The sequence below is a fragment of the Helicoverpa armigera genome, chromosome 16 (genome assembly GCF_030705265.1).
Source record: "Helicoverpa armigera isolate CAAS_96S chromosome 16, ASM3070526v1, whole genome shotgun sequence".
Classification (NCBI taxonomy): Eukaryota; Metazoa; Arthropoda; class Insecta; order Lepidoptera; family Noctuidae; genus Helicoverpa; species Helicoverpa armigera.
Window position 1 is genome coordinate 4222645 of NC_087135.1, and position 15533 is coordinate 4238177.

Consider the following 15533-nt stretch of genomic DNA (forward strand, 5'->3'; position numbering starts at 1 on the left):
GTGCGGTGACTATCCGTATTTCTCGAAATAAATTTTAGTCTGGGCTTTTGTTTATTTATTTAGATAGGACAAACAAAACATTAATTTATTGAGAAGTAGGAACAATAAAGGTTGTTCTTTTTTTGTAATCTGAATTGGTTAAAAGCTTTGACCTTTTGTTTTAAGCTGTAATTTGTTACGAAGAAGATTGAAAGTAACGACTGTCACAGAAATGTGTAGACCATTATTCATGTCCCACCACACGACAAATAATACATATTTGGTTGACTTCGCCAACGTATAAATTAATCAATTCGTAAAGCCTAGCCTAAATAATCAGATACGGTAATCAATCACCCGCTTTTTTCAAGTAACCTACAATTTGACCCTCAAACATAATACCTATTGGATACCTAAAAAAATTCAGAAAGTGTTTCTGCGTAGGCTTTCATACTGTTTTTTTTGTTAATATACATACCTACATTCGCTTGGTGTTTTGATTGATTAGAAAATATGATATCCGCGAATAAGTAACATGACAGAGACCTGAAAGATCCATTAGGAACATAATCAGTTGTCACATTTAGGCTTTTGAAGTAGCAGTATTCCCGGAAAATCTACACTTGTATTCATATAAATAAAGAGAAAAATTGATTTGTTTGTTTGTGTTAAGGCTTCGAAACTATTGAACCAATTTGAAAAATTCTTTCACTTTTTTTTATTTGTTACTCGCGGATAGTGTATCTTTTCATACTTTTAAATACACACTACATACCTATGCAATATTTTGTCCGGGTACTGTTAGAAATTCCCCCGGAACGCTGCACATAGGAGTATTTGTACTAAAAACCTGGCCAATATTATTTCGTGGCATTTGTGACGTGGAAACTATTAAATAAATGTATTAAGATAGTTTTCAAACGTTTATTATAAAAAAAAAAATACAAAAAAATTATCATTGATTCATTATTTTCATCTGTTGCTGTTGTGTTGTGTTCTTCGTCATTACTTTCCAGTGATGAATTTTCTGCGTCAGGGAGCAAGAGACTTATGGTCTCCGAACAGAATGGGTTCTTGACATTCCATATGGTTCTTGACATTCCCAATTGAATCTAAAAAAAAAGAGTATTTACTGTAAATAATCTTGTTTTAAATTAACTCGCCATTTTGTTTGAATGAGTGTTAAACAAAATGGCGGAACAAAGCGGAATATTTTCTTTCACAATTCTCTTTAGGGAAGTCTAAACTTTATTTAAAATAATAGATCATTACTCGACAATGCTCGGAACACATACAAAACCCTTACTGTTTATTTTTTTTATAGACTTTGAGATTATTTTAGTATCCTTTGCGAAATTAAAAAATAAGCATTTATGAGTATATAACATAAATGAAATGATATTATTAATGTTGTTACATACCTTGAACTTCCATATTCGAAGTGCCTTTCCCACCAACTATCAACAAAACGACTAAAACACCAAATGCTAGGAGCACGAAAAATTGAGTTATAGAAAACAATGGACCGTACTGGACGACGATTGAGTTCCGACTACTTGTGTGCCTCGCGGGGAAGGGATAAGGGCGCGGGGGGTGCGGTATGTTATGAACAGGTTATTTGGCTATCAGAAAGTGATGGTTGCGTTGAGTTTAGCCAAACTTTGAATATTTGACTTATGGCCAGGTTTTTTATGCAAATACTCGTATGTGCGCTGGTGCAACCCAGGAGAAACAGCTTCTATAAGATATCACAAGGACTCTTAAAGGATGTCAGTATATTTGTAATCTATTATGAACTACGGGCACGCCTAGCTATTTAAAATTAAGAGCTTAAGCACTAGCTAAACGCTTGAGTGACTTTGTCTAGACTTATAGTCGCCGTCTTGGTTCTCCTATCTGAACTGGGAGCAGGGGCGTAGCTACCGCCGTATCTGCCGTATCAATTATACGGGGCCCCCGGGCCACGGGGGCCCCAAAAGTGTGTAAGGACAAAAAATAAAAACTTCCTTATTTATTTTATTTTACAAATATCAAAATTCTGAAAAGCAATTTTTTTTCCCGCCTTAAGCGTGCGTTCAAAAGTTAACAACACTCTAAATCGTTATGGCGGGCTGCGGGACTTCCCCGTTTTACTTACTTCATCTTCAACTCAGCGGGGAATCCTTCATCGATATCGCGATTTACGTGTACGTTGTTGTACTTTACATTGGATATTAAACCACGGAGTTAGTAGCAGCATAAGGGGGGGGGAGAGGGCGGTCCGCCACTGGTACTACGTCTCGGGGGGTGCCATCTCGGTCGACACATATCTGCACGACCAGGATGGCACGAAGGGACAAAGTCACTGAGGGTGCCATTTTAATCTGCAAAGCCTAGGTTCACTACCAGTCACTGCATGCTATTCAAAGAAGACGGATCGCAATCCATACAAAATTGCCCCACGTCCTATAACAATGTGACGAATCTCAAAAAAAAGATAAAAATGTTAAAAATAATATGGCATACTCTCTAATTTCTTTTTTTCACACCTTCATATGAAAAAAATGCTTTAAAGATTGTTTAGGCGCTGTTACGAAAACATCGTTCATGGGACTATTTATGGAATATTTTATTAAATTATTTTTTTCTCAAAACTTAAAAATTTCACACTGATTTTTAGGGTATAGTTAGAGAGCTGATATTTTCACAGATGATGTATTTCTGTTGCCGCTATAACAACAAATACTGAAAACTAGAATTAAATAAATATTTTGGGGTTTTATACAACAAGCATGATTTTTTTGTCCGTTTTATAAATAATGGTACCTACGGAACCCTTCATGCGCGAGTCCGACTCGCACTTGGCCGGTTTTTATAAAACATGTTTGGGTTTTTTATATCCCAAATTTCAAAAATAGCTCTTTATAAGTTTGCAATGACCCGTTTCCGGTTTCTTTACGTTAAATTAAACCTAGCAAAAACCACCACGAATGATTTCTACACGATTTTTAAGTACTTTTATTTACAATTTTAATCCATGATTATTGGGTGCTCAATAGTTAGTCCGCCGCGGGTGCCACCCGATGCTACGCCGCCACCGCACGGAGTGCAGTGCACTGTTTATTTACGCGCTTTATATAAATGTGCATTAAATGAGTGAAAGGAAAATAGATTATCCCAGCGGCGCTGAGAAAAGAAAAATTTAACAGAAAAGGGAAGAGGTTATAAAAAAAGTGCCATATAAGGGCCTCCAAACAATTTTTTATACGGGGCCCCGACAAGGCAAGCTACGCCACTGACTGGGAGCCAGTGTCTAGACAAAATGCACTAGCTGCAGGCTTGCATACTCAGTGCATAGCTCTGACAATCCCTATGATGAATGTATCATATCAGCCATCTAGGTAAGTACTAAGTTAATATAATGTGAAATGATTTTGATCTTTGTTTTAAGAACAAAACATTTTATTGCAAATTAATGCCTGAAGTTGGTAAGCTCTTAGGGAAAAGAGAGAAACATTTGAATTTTCATTTTATTTTAATTTTTGTAGATACTGCCGGGTTTGATAGATGAGTGGACATTATTGCCTCAATTTCTTAATACGTTACTGTTACGGTATTGGAAACCATAACGCTATGGGTTCTATATTTAAATAGGTAGTGTTAGCAATAACAATTTTGGTACATTTACTAGTAACTTTGCATATCGATCACCTGCCTGCATCCGATATTCGGTGCGGCGCCGACCTATTAGTGCTAATCGGATATCGGTGCTACTTGAGCTTGCAAATTGTTAATCCGCCTATATCAGAGCAATTTTAGACAGCCTGGCGCTATCTCCGTCTTGGGTGAGACGTAATCGATTGACGTAATTGCCTTAGATAATTATTTGATATCAAACGTGAATATGGAGTTCTTGATCACAGGTGAATATCGTATCGTTAGAAATGTTACATGTTTGAAGCACCATAGGCATGTAGATTGCTTTGAAAAATGTTCTATTCAGCGAGTAAACATCGATATTTATAAAGATTATTCTGCCGACGTATCAGCACAGTTCGCAACGGATCGCCGCGTCCCGCAAAGTTGCAACTATAAGCCGATGTACAAAGTTATTTATTCTATGCCGCGTCCCTCGGCGGACGCAAAGCGATAACTTGCGATATTGATGCGAGCTGTGAAATGTGATATTTTCAGTTTTATACAGTGTTCAGATTGTTATTGTTGTTAACAGAAGCTAGGTACAGCTCTAAGTAAGATAAAGCGTCAGTTGTATTCTGCGTAACATAACTGAAAGTTGAGCAACAAAGAGTTATTTTAGGGAGAATGTTCATAACCAGTTTTGAATCAAAGCATTACCTACCCGCTCTCGTACAAACAAAAATGTCAACACCGTAAAGATAATAGTGGATGTAACTGGCTTTCAAAGAGTGTAATGAAACATATACGCTATCAAGCTAAACAAAATAAAATGGTATTCAGCAGCTATGCGAGTGACGTTCGCGAGTGGCACAGGGCTTTGCGTCGTGCGGCCGTCCCGCATGTCACTAACAAATGAAATGTGAATAATGGACTGCGAAACGCCGCACGAATTGGAAATAGCAACCAAACACAGCTTACAGAATTTGAAACTGCTGTTTACACATGGCGCTGTGGAATTTCGTTATTTTGCACATCGTCTTGCCATTTTCGCATTTTTTTCCGGTCCTGTTTTAATTTAAGTGACTGGAGCGTGAAAGGAATTGTACTGTTTTCTTGATAAATGGATAGAAAGTAGGTTAGTAATGTAAGACGAGGGTGAGGTGACCTTTCTTTGCTTAGCAAGTACCTACGAAGCATATGGTAATAAGAAAGTTTCAGTCAAAGGTTTTTTTCATATGTAGGTAGGTACTTATTTGGTTCTTAAAAAACTTCAAAAACTAGGTGTAAGTGGATCAATCAAGTGTATCTTTTGGAAAAGGACCGACAAGAAACACTGTTTTCGGAGTTGAAGCGTTTACAATGCTTAGGTATCTTTACACTATACTCCGAGAAAATTATACAATGCAAGTTTAGTTCCAAAGGTTCTATGCCACAAAGCTAATAAGTTATGTAAATTAAGTTATATTAATGTAAAACTTTTACAAAAGAAAATAAATAATATGATGAGTTACGGGACGAATTAGAATAACATTTTTGTTTGCACTTTCGCCAACGTCCATACCACGTTGAATACACCGGTTCTCGTCCGATCACCGAAGTTAAGCAACATCGGGCGCGGTCAGTACTTGGATGGGTGACCGCCTGGGAACACCGCGTGACGTTGGCTTTTTGCTATTTTTGCAATTTTCCTTAATAATTTTTTTTTGGTACAATACAAAATTTGGTTTATTACAAAACATACAGCAGAACATATTTGGATAAGAGTATAGGTAGCTTCTTAATACTATATCAAATTACATATTGCAAAATAGGAAAGTTTAAAAAAACATCATCATCCTCTGAGTTTAAAAAAACATAAATAATTATAATTGCAGATCCAAGACCTGTAATTTTTCCTGAAATATAATTTCAGTTACCGCAGTTGTTGTTGGCCTTATTTCGTTTTTAATTCAAATATAAGGTAATTCATAATGGACAGGTACAAATACGAACTAAGCTTTTATTACCTAGAAAAGAAATAAAGGCAAATCAGATAACGTGTACGTTATAATTCCCGTAATGGACATAAATTAGCAGTAGTTTGGTTAGGCACTGCGGGACTTCAAGTTGTACCTACACAGAATAAACTAATTATGTACTAAACTGCCTGACCTTTTTAGTGGCTTTTTATCTATATGAATAGTTTTTTGTTATAAACGTATTTTTTATATAGGTTTAAAGAAGACATATTATTACTAACTTTTGCCTGTGTAAAAAGTTGTTACTATCTACAAACTTTCTCGATAAATGGGTTATCTAACGCGGAAAGATTTTCGAATCAGACCTCTGCCTGAAAGAAGCGCTAACATACAAACAAACTATTCAGCTTCATATGTATGGCATAGATTCCTTTAGTATAAGACTTAGCGGGTCTTGTCAAATTGTTATGCACTTTTTTCTCTATCTGAAGAATCGTAAAAATTTGCCGACCTAGGTGCAAATATGAACATGTTAAAAAAACTTTTTACTGGTTTGAAAATACAAATCACATTTTGTATAATGAAAGGTACTCAAAATTAAAACGAAAATGAAACATACCTACACTAGAAAAAACAAAAATACTATAAGAAAGTAGCAAAAAGCCAACGTCACGCGGTGTTCCCAGGCGGTCACCCATCCAAGTACTGACCGCGCCCGATGTTGCTTAACTTCGGTGATCGGACGAGAACCGGTGTATTCAACGTGGTATGGACGTTGGCGAATACGAGGCTAAAATTTACGTTTACGAGTTCTGTATACGCGTACAAATGCCTAAACTACGTCATATTCTCAAACACGCTCTGTACACATTTTTTTAGTGCCGCTTATCATGCTTTTATTTGCTTTGAATGTAAATGTTTTAAAATTGAAAAACTGTATTCTTCTCAAACACGCATGGAACTGCTATCATTTCTTAAAAAAAAAAAATGATGTTACGGACAATGAAAACCAAATCCAGTACCTATATTCTTTTAATACTTCTTTCTTTATTGATCCTACATCCTTCTGCCTATTTTAAAAATGTGAACGCGCGTAAAATATGTATGTTCTATTTTCAAAATGCAGTGCACGTCACGAAACAAAAGAGAGCTCACATTCGTACAGTCATGAAACCATAAGCGTCACCCCGACAATCGAAGAAACCCTTACATTCGTGGGACTGCATTAGGCCTACGTTATGAGTCGGAAAATGCGACACTTACCGACAAGGAGAGTTTCTCCCTATTTATGACGTCAGTTGATTTATTGCCAGCCTCCCTACCGAGACGGTTGTTATTCTTTGTACTGAGTTCAACGAACTCAGTGAGTCAGCATTCAACAGATAGCCCCAACTCGAAGCCTACAATTATCTTTTTATCGCTGGATTAATTGAGTGTGTGTTTTAATAATTGAATAGCTACTTCAGAAGGTGTTGAGTCCGTGGGATTTAAAGTGACGTCGTGTAACTTAATTATCTTTTGAAAGTTCTTGCCTATTATTATCTTGACGAAGTACATTTTTCTTCTATTTTGTCGGTAAAGTTTTAACAAGTGCATTATGTAACAGCGTGGTAAAGAAAAAACAGCAGAGTCATTGTACAAGTCTCAGATGATGCGAGTAAACAGTAAACACTTAGCTTACTATCCATTTCCAGCCTAGTAACGGGTAAAATTGCAGTAAAATCCTTGTCCACTGATGCGGGAACGGTCAAACGCGGTTTACGTTCTGGATAGCGAAAAAATATTGATAGGTTCAAAAAAATTGTGTAGAACGGGTAGGGTAGTTATGTAATGGTAGTAGTTTATTACAAGACTATTTCTGGTAGGGAGCTAATGATTAATACAAACTTGAAAAATTCTAAGCAAACCCCGTACAGTTTCTGTCTGAATAAAGGGTACGCATTTGTTACCAATGGCAAATTCCTATACCTAGACGCATATAATATCTATCAAGAATCGTAAAAGAATCTGTAACACGCAAAAAGTTTATGTTTTATTGCTAGTAAAAAAGTATTCGGTAGAAACGTAAAAATAATGCCTGCAATAAGTTTTAGGCGGGTTGAATACAGCGAAATTTTAAATGTACCTACTTACTTTTATGTGATTCATATAACCTACACAATGGCATCCACCCGCGGTTTCAATCGTATCTAAGGTCCGTTGCCACCTAACTCTGTGTAAAATGTCGTCTCAATCCGTTTAGGTGTTTCCACATTATTTTTATTAAATTAACTTTCACATTTATCATTTTAGTTAGTAAGGATTTCAAGTACTTACATATGTAGCTTCTACAACGTACTGTTAATTGGATTATGCAGTTCCCGTGACTCAGAGGCATCACATGACGCGATTTAAGGATCGTTCTGCGAAAACGGTTTGTGGAAACCACACAGAGGACACACACACTGATTGTGGATTTGCATCTAGTAATAGGAACTGGTCATGCTCAAATGAACCTATTTCCAGAGTTTAGCTTATCGAGAACTTGCTTGAATTTATGGGTATTTTAGTTAGGATTTCTGATCAAGAAGCTTTCATAGTTCTGGCAATAAAGTCTTGTTTTTCAAACTGAGTCCTTTGATCCTTAATGGCTCTAATATTTTGGTGCACATTTGAAGTAACATACGAAAGCCTCGAAGAGGACAAACTTATAGACAAAGATGTCACGAATGAGACTACTTCAAAGTTGATCTCCTTCAATCTCTTTCTATTCCTCCTTTCCTAAATCTCATAGACCCACTTCACAAGGTTAAGCAATTCGATCAAACTCCTCAACCATTTATCACGTTCACACCGTGCGAGGAATGCCATCATCCCTTAATTTCATGCATGATCACCGGAGCATATTGGTATATTTAGAATTTTGTTATAATATTCATGTTACCTTAACGATATGGGTTGGATGTGCGGATCAAGTTGCTGGAGTGTGAGTAATCCGACGGGACGGTGGAGGGGGCAGCTACCCTCGTGTCTGTCGTACGCTGTCATGGAGACCACGTCTAGATAGCAAATGTTTCTTTTATCTGCTCCTGTTTGTACATTTTGTTTCGTTTCTTTGTTTGGTCCGATGTAGGGTCATTTGCAGATTTGAGATTTCTTAAATCCGATAGATAGACGTTGAAAAATTTAAATGAATTAATATTACAACGGGCACCTAAAATATAAAAAATATAGGAATTGCCACTACATGAATAAACGTTGTACTGAAGCTATTTTAATGAATTTATTTACTGTCCTATCTCTGTACGATGTAAGTATTTGGGGCACAATCGTAATACATTTATATCAGAGTCAAAACTAAGTAGCACCGTTATGGATTTTCCTGTTTATAATCCGTAAAACTTAAGATAACTTAAATGACCCCGCTTTTAAGCGATTTCAAGAATTACTCCTCAATTATCAACCTGTTAACAAAGCCAATTGTGTTTTAATATCAGTTATCAAGTTAATGTTGTTGTTGACCAACTTTGTACAACAGTACTCAAAGGCATTCAGTATTAAATTACAAAAATAACTTTGTAGGACATTGAGATTATGATAATATGAAGCTTACAGAAATGTGGCTTATTGCGATTAATATGATCTTAGTTTAGGGAGAAGGAAACAATGCTGAATATTTTGTTCTTGAGATAGTAGACATTAAAGCGGTAACAAAATCCATTTTCCCATCAGATCAATATTAGTTAGCAGTTGTCATTTTTATCCATAACCCTGTTATTTATACTAAACCATGTTATAGGTTTAGTAGGTGAGCTAATATGGGAAAGGCGGCCATTGTCCGAATACAGACTGATGAGGTGGGCCCGACCTTTTGTACAAACTTTGGCTGCTACAGCCATAGGTATCGAATTTATTTGTTCGGTTAATCGACCTTTCGTATCAGTACATGGGGCATACTTTAATTCTATTTGTGCAGTCAAAACAAGGGCCGGTACCGGTACTGATCCCTTTTCAATTAATTTATCCGAATAACCCGGGGCCCGCTTTTTACTCTATTACCATTTGGGGAAATCGAAAATGCGAGCGCATTGTGGTGACTTGACGAAGTGACAGATATTATTACGGGACCTATTGATATGTGGAGGTTAGCATTTTTTTCATTATTGCTTCCATATAGGGCTGCCATCCGTCCGGGTTTCCCCGGATTTGTCCTCGTTTGGAGGCCGTCCGGGGGCCGTCCGGGCGGGGTTTCAAGAAGTGTCCGGGGAAAACCCGGACATTTTTCATAGGGCCATCTTAACCTATGGTGCCTGGGTATGCGAATAACCCGGGCGCCTAATAATGCAGAAGTCGAAGTGTCCCAAATCTCAAAAATTTTCGCGCTCGCGGCTTCTTTTCTTGACACGTTTTTTTTACATTTAGCTACTTTATTCTAAAAATTTTGCGGCTTCTTTACTTTGCGGATTTTTTTATTATACAAGTTTAGGTGCTTTAGTGACCCAAAACTCAAAAATTTTCGCGCTCGCTGCGCTCGCGGCGACTTCACTTTACGGATGTTTGTATTTTTCTACATTTTTTTGTCTAACCTATCAAGAAGGTAACTCCTAGTTTCCAAATGAGCTTTCTTAATTATGACCTTCGAAATACATTAAGTCACAATCTTTCAATACTAGGTACTACATGAGCTAGAGAAGGCACTGACCTCATTGAATTTAAGTAATATGGTAATATTAAAAATTAGGTCTTGTATTGTTAAACAAAAAAAAATCGGACTCGTCCGGGGAAAAAATGCGATTTACGCCAAATGTCCGGGTTTTTTTTAATATTTGTCCGGGTTTGGCGAAATTCGAAATGGCAGCCCTACTTCCATATGAAGTGAATATGTAGGTATGTACCTACTTTGTTCTTGGCACTCTTTACTAGAAAAAAAATCGTTATAAAAGTTATTTTATGAATTCAATGATGATTTAAGATAGGTATGAGATATACGAAATTTGTAAGTACGTGACATTATTAAAGTTATGTCAATGCACGTAAAAATATAATTTAGAATGTAAAATCCAGCTCCTACGTGTGAAATCGTTCGTGGAAAAAACACCAAATATAAAACTTGAAATAAAAATAATATTTAGCCTCAATCCGATAATAGGCTTTTTGATGGAAAAATCTCTGTATTTGAAGTGATAAAAACACTGAATCTTGTACGTGACTTCTAAAGGCTATTGCGATAATGTTTACAATCGGTACTAGAATACCTATAGCCATTTTACTCAATGTAATCACAGTCTGGGAACAAAAAAATACTTTCCTATGAAAAGCTATAGGTACTTGCTTTTATATTTAGATGGGAAGTCATCAGTTGACCCATCCCGCTGTGGATGCAGCGTGAGGGAGTGTGAGACTCTTTCTGACTAAAACCCATCATGTTCCTACCTATACCTACCTATAGGTACCTACTTACCTAAAGAAAAAAATTCTTTGAGTGGATTTTATTTAGTTTGATATCATAATGTGATACTGATATACAAGTTTATTGAAGTAATTATTGATGTGAGCTCAAGCTTACCAATTCAAGTATGAGGGAGTTCCTATGGTACAAACATGTGAGGGGTTGCTTACATTAGAACGTTGACAAGATTTCATATTCATACAAAAATTTGTATTGTGATAATATAGGTAAATAACATATAAAGTTGTAAATTGTGATAAACCTATATAGGCAAACGTCCAAATTAATTAAATATGTACACCAATTTGTGATTGGACATTATTAAATAACGCGTATCAATTGATAGAATTCGTTGATTACACACTGTTTGTAATATTTTAATTGATTATATGAATGACCTATTATTAATTTAATGATGTGTTCGCAACCAGCCTTTGATCGACCTGATAACAAAAGTTTTTTTAAAAGCAACATTTTAAACTGAAATAGGGTTTTAGTAGAAGATTCTAAAGACATTACGGCAAGAATATGGGTAAACAACGGAATAAACTTTATTATATTGTTTTAATTCTGATTTAATCAATTTTATTATTTCCGAAGATCGAGGCAAATCTTAATAATTGCCATCAATTGCCCAGTTTTTTCAATAAATGCATTAACTTTCACTAGATTTCTCTGAAATTGCGCGAGCGCTTGATAAACACCCTCATTACAGATTACGTTGTCAAATAAATTTAATGGTGCGTTCAAATAAATTAACTTTATCTGTGTTGTGTAAAGTAAAAAAGTAATTCTGATTAACTTGGAAAACGTCTGGCAGTTAAAAATAAAACTGAAAGAACGAACAATCAAACACACCAGTTTGAGCAAGGATAATCTCCCATCTCAGAACTAGTTCAAAACTTTTAGTAAGAGGGAAAAAAACATAGGTAATTACTTAGGAACAATATTAAAATAAATGGAGAAGATTAAAATTAAATCTAATAGTATTCCTTTATAAGTACTTATTCATTACTTAATCGTAGAACAATTATAAACATCTGCTGATTAGGACCATGATAACGAGATAAATCAATAGAAGAAAGCACGGACAACAACTGCATATCTTCAAGAAAAGCAAGTAAATACATTAACGTTACATCGACGATATCTTAATACAACGGTAGTTGTTGCATGCAAACTATACCATAGCAAAACAAATATTGTTTAAAAGTTACGGTGAGGCGTGAAAAGGTGTTGCAGTGCCGTTATCTCAAGGCATTGTGTCTCACTCAATATTATCAATGCACATGTATACTTACTCTAGTGTAACTAACATTAACGAATAATATACATTTGATACAAGAGACTTTAACAACGAAACCAATTCGAGATAGTTTAAAAATCTTGACAATGATTTTGATAATGACCAAGTTGTTAAATGAAGTAAATATGGTAACTGAACAAATAATAAAAGTCATATAAATATTCTTCCACTAGAAGGTATTTTCGACAATGTACCAAAACTAATAGCATTAAGAGATATAAATGAGATAGTTTCCCCGCATTGATTTCATCAGCCATTCAATACAATGCTTTTGTGTGCCTTTTCAATGTCTACAAATTGCGGATGAAAATGATAGGAATTTGACATTTATGAAACGGAGAAACTGTAGTTTGAATTATACAATTACAGCATTTTAGGTATGAAAAATAGTATCTTGTCAGGTACCTAGTTTCTTAATTAACAAAATCTGATACACTAATTCTCATAAAAGGGAATTTTCGGGTTTTAGGTATGTATCAAATCGGAACAATAGCTGACATCACTTTAAACAGTTACATGCAGCAACAGTTTACAAAACAAACAGTCAGTGGCTTTCACGTGTATAAGCGAGGATGAGAATAGTGCCCACAATCGAGAGAATAGAGAGGAGAGGGTCATCTAGTAATCTAAAAGCAAACAAGACCCCGTAGCCATATTATCCTATTTCAATGGACCTATCAGTAGAACGGTAGCAAACCTCAAAACGGGACCTTTCAAGGAGCACTAAGAGCTTTGTCAGATCTGTTACGCACTGCTACCTCACCTGTGTTGCAAATCCTTGCAAGTTCGTAAATCCGAGAACTTAAGCCCGGGTATAGTGGCCAAGCCGTATGGTATGTAGGACTCGCTACCTCAGGATTGTAATTAGGATGTTGGCTGTTAGCTTTGGTAATACCGTAAGCTGCTTACTCCATTAGCTCTCCTACAGATTTACTTGTTTTTAAACTTCGAGAAATGAAAACGGACAGCTCGAAAATTGAATGGACTTGAAATCTTTGATAATCTTTTTTTGTTATGTTCACAAAAAATGGAAATAGCTGAAAAGAAATAACTCAACTCTTCAAAGAAATAAGCTGTAGGTCTTATTTTTTATTGTTTTTTAAGTACCCAGTTCAGTCTATGTAAAATTCAGATCGACGAAATATTGTCAATATCATTCTTAGGATAACCAAAGCAATTACAACAGTCGTATACCGAGATCTCAAGGTTCATGCTTCGTGACTCGATCGTACCGTGGTACCGGGTATTAGCAGTACCAACGATCATGTATTATTCATGCCACGCCATGTAATCAGTCACAGGTGCCGATGTATCGACACCAGCGCGAATTTTTCGTCGCTAATTTTTTTTTGTCATTTTTTTTATGAGACGCCCTTCGAATGGTAATTTTAGATCCAGTGGGATTCAGGCAGAGGTGGTTATGTCTACGTTGAAATTAGAACAGATTCTTTTTAAAGGACTTTGTAATCAAGTAGGAGGGGAATATTTTTATGATAGGTTTTAGAATTATGGTTTTCAATGATCAAACAGACTAGTGTTATTTTAGTTACCGAAATGTAGCGCTTCGGTGCTTGCAATGATAAGTCATGATTGCATTGGCATTACGTTATTCACTAACTGGAGTTGTTAGCCGTTTAGAGAGCCTATTGATTCGTCACGATTTCAGCAACGAAATCTTAGAGCTGGTTTCAAAATTAAATGAACCGTGTTTTACAAGACTTGAAGTTTGAAGTCTAGGCAAAATAAAAATTATTGTCATAAAACTTTTGAATTACAGATATTTAATTCAAGCAATAGAAATAAAAGGGAATGAATGAAAATGAACTTGGCGTACTGGTATGAATGTAATAAAAAGGCAGTGAAGCAGGGCTGCATGCATAGCTTGGTTAATAACCTAATAAACTATGAGCAACTAGTTCTGATCCTTGCAATGTTCTGTCTCACGCTGAGAACACAACCGCGGTACGAGAGCGACGCTACGTAGTTCCGCGCGAGTCCGTCACACCGGCGTGTCGCCCCCGTCGCGCCAGCCAGTATCGCCCAGCGCTTGACGAGAGTGGCCGCACGCTTCTCGCGCTCAGCACCCCAGTTGAACGCACGAAACAAGTTTCACAATTTGAAATCGGACAATTCTAAACATACTTACATATTCATCACAATGGACTTGAGTGCTCAACCCAAAAGAACTTTTCTCAATGTAATTTCTTAGTTTCATTTTAATTTACTTGTGGAATTTGTGGTTTTATTATCTAGATTGATAAATACTGTTCGTAAAGGTGAAATAAAAACGCGAGTGAATAAGTTCATAGTTCTTAGATATAATCCGTTGAGGAGTTTGAATTTTCTGTTGTTTTTTTATTGTTTATGAGGACGCAAACCTTTAGCGTGTTGAAAAGAGACAAGATGAGGTCCAAGCGTTCGAGAGCGACAGGTGTGGTTGCTTTAGCGGTGCTGTTGGCAACTATAACAGGTAAGTTAGCTCACTACTACATCGGTTATTCTTTGTTTTCATTCACTTTTTAGTTAAAGAGTCACTTTAAGTTTATATAGGTATCCAAATGGAAGGATTTTTTAAAGAGACTTTTGATGAAAAAGTAAAAAATAAGTTTTATCAAAGTTGATAACATTTTTTTTCTTATGTTGGCAATGCATTGAAGTGTGATTCATTCAAACAAGTTTATTTTGAGGTTATGTTTTGATGATTTATGATAAGTTTTTTTTGTACAACACAAATTCAATTTACTGCAACAGAAATTTCAAAGTTTTCAGTAAATTTCTTATCTTGAGAGTTTATGATACAAAATTAATTAACTTTGCAGCGGTTAAAATTACATAGAACGTTAAGTCGTAATTAGTTACTTTCAGAGAAAAACGATTAGTTCTTAAGGCTAAGAAAGTACAAGTTAAACGATTTCTAATAAGAGAACTATCAAGATATCGAGGATAATGAGAATCAGCAAACTGCATTTTTATGCAGCGTCTGTTAATAATAATATTTCAATTCTAAAATGTAAAAAAATAAAACTTTCAACTAATTATCATATTCTTCACTGGTTGATCAATTAACTCGAGAAGCGAACACTAATGATTCACCTAGATCCAAAGCGAAAACAATTAGAAACTTCAGTGGATTGTCGAACGTGACGATTAGCGACAAGCCAAGGCCTAGTTGTGCAAAAACCGTTGTAGTCCGTTAGATATTGAACAGGTGGCCACCACGACGCCGGCTTTCCAGGAATAATTA

At 35.9% G+C, this 15533-nt stretch overlaps 1 protein-coding gene, 1 long non-coding RNA gene and 2 other non-coding genes across 10 annotated transcripts in view; 2 read left to right on the plus strand and 2 right to left on the minus strand.

Annotated features, from left to right (window-relative positions):
• Positions 1 to 889: 889 nt before the first annotated feature.
• LOC126055770 (uncharacterized) lies at positions 890 to 1685 on the minus strand. The gene is made up of 2 exons (XR_007511641.2): positions 1401 to 1685; positions 890 to 1091 (listed from the first exon to the last, which is right to left on the minus strand). It is a non-coding gene; the product is annotated as an uncharacterized LOC126055770 (long non-coding RNA).
• A 3459-nt stretch (positions 1686 to 5144) lies between these two features.
• On the plus strand, positions 5145 to 5263 carry LOC126055483 (5S ribosomal RNA). The gene has a single exon (XR_007511470.1). It is a non-coding gene; the product is annotated as a 5S ribosomal RNA (ribosomal RNA).
• A 953-nt stretch (positions 5264 to 6216) lies between these two features.
• Positions 6217 to 6335, minus strand: LOC126055482 (5S ribosomal RNA). Its single transcript, XR_007511469.1, has one exon. It is a non-coding gene; the product is annotated as a 5S ribosomal RNA (ribosomal RNA).
• Positions 6336 to 14284: 7949 nt separating this feature from the next.
• Positions 14285 to 15533, plus strand: part of LOC110384470 (fasciclin-2) — a 91422-nt gene continuing 90173 nt past the window's right edge. For 3 of the 7 annotated variants that reach the window (XM_049844576.2, XM_049844577.2, XM_021345758.3), the window contains exon 1: positions 14286 to 14759. In XM_049844576.2, the coding sequence (XP_049700533.2) occupies positions 14654 to 14759 (106 nt within the window). In that variant the 5' untranslated portion in view covers positions 14286 to 14653. Of the gene's footprint in view, positions 14760 to 15533 lie in introns of all 7 variants that reach the window. The other 4 variants (XM_049844579.2, XM_049844580.2, XM_049844574.2 and 1 more) reach the window with 3 other exon arrangements.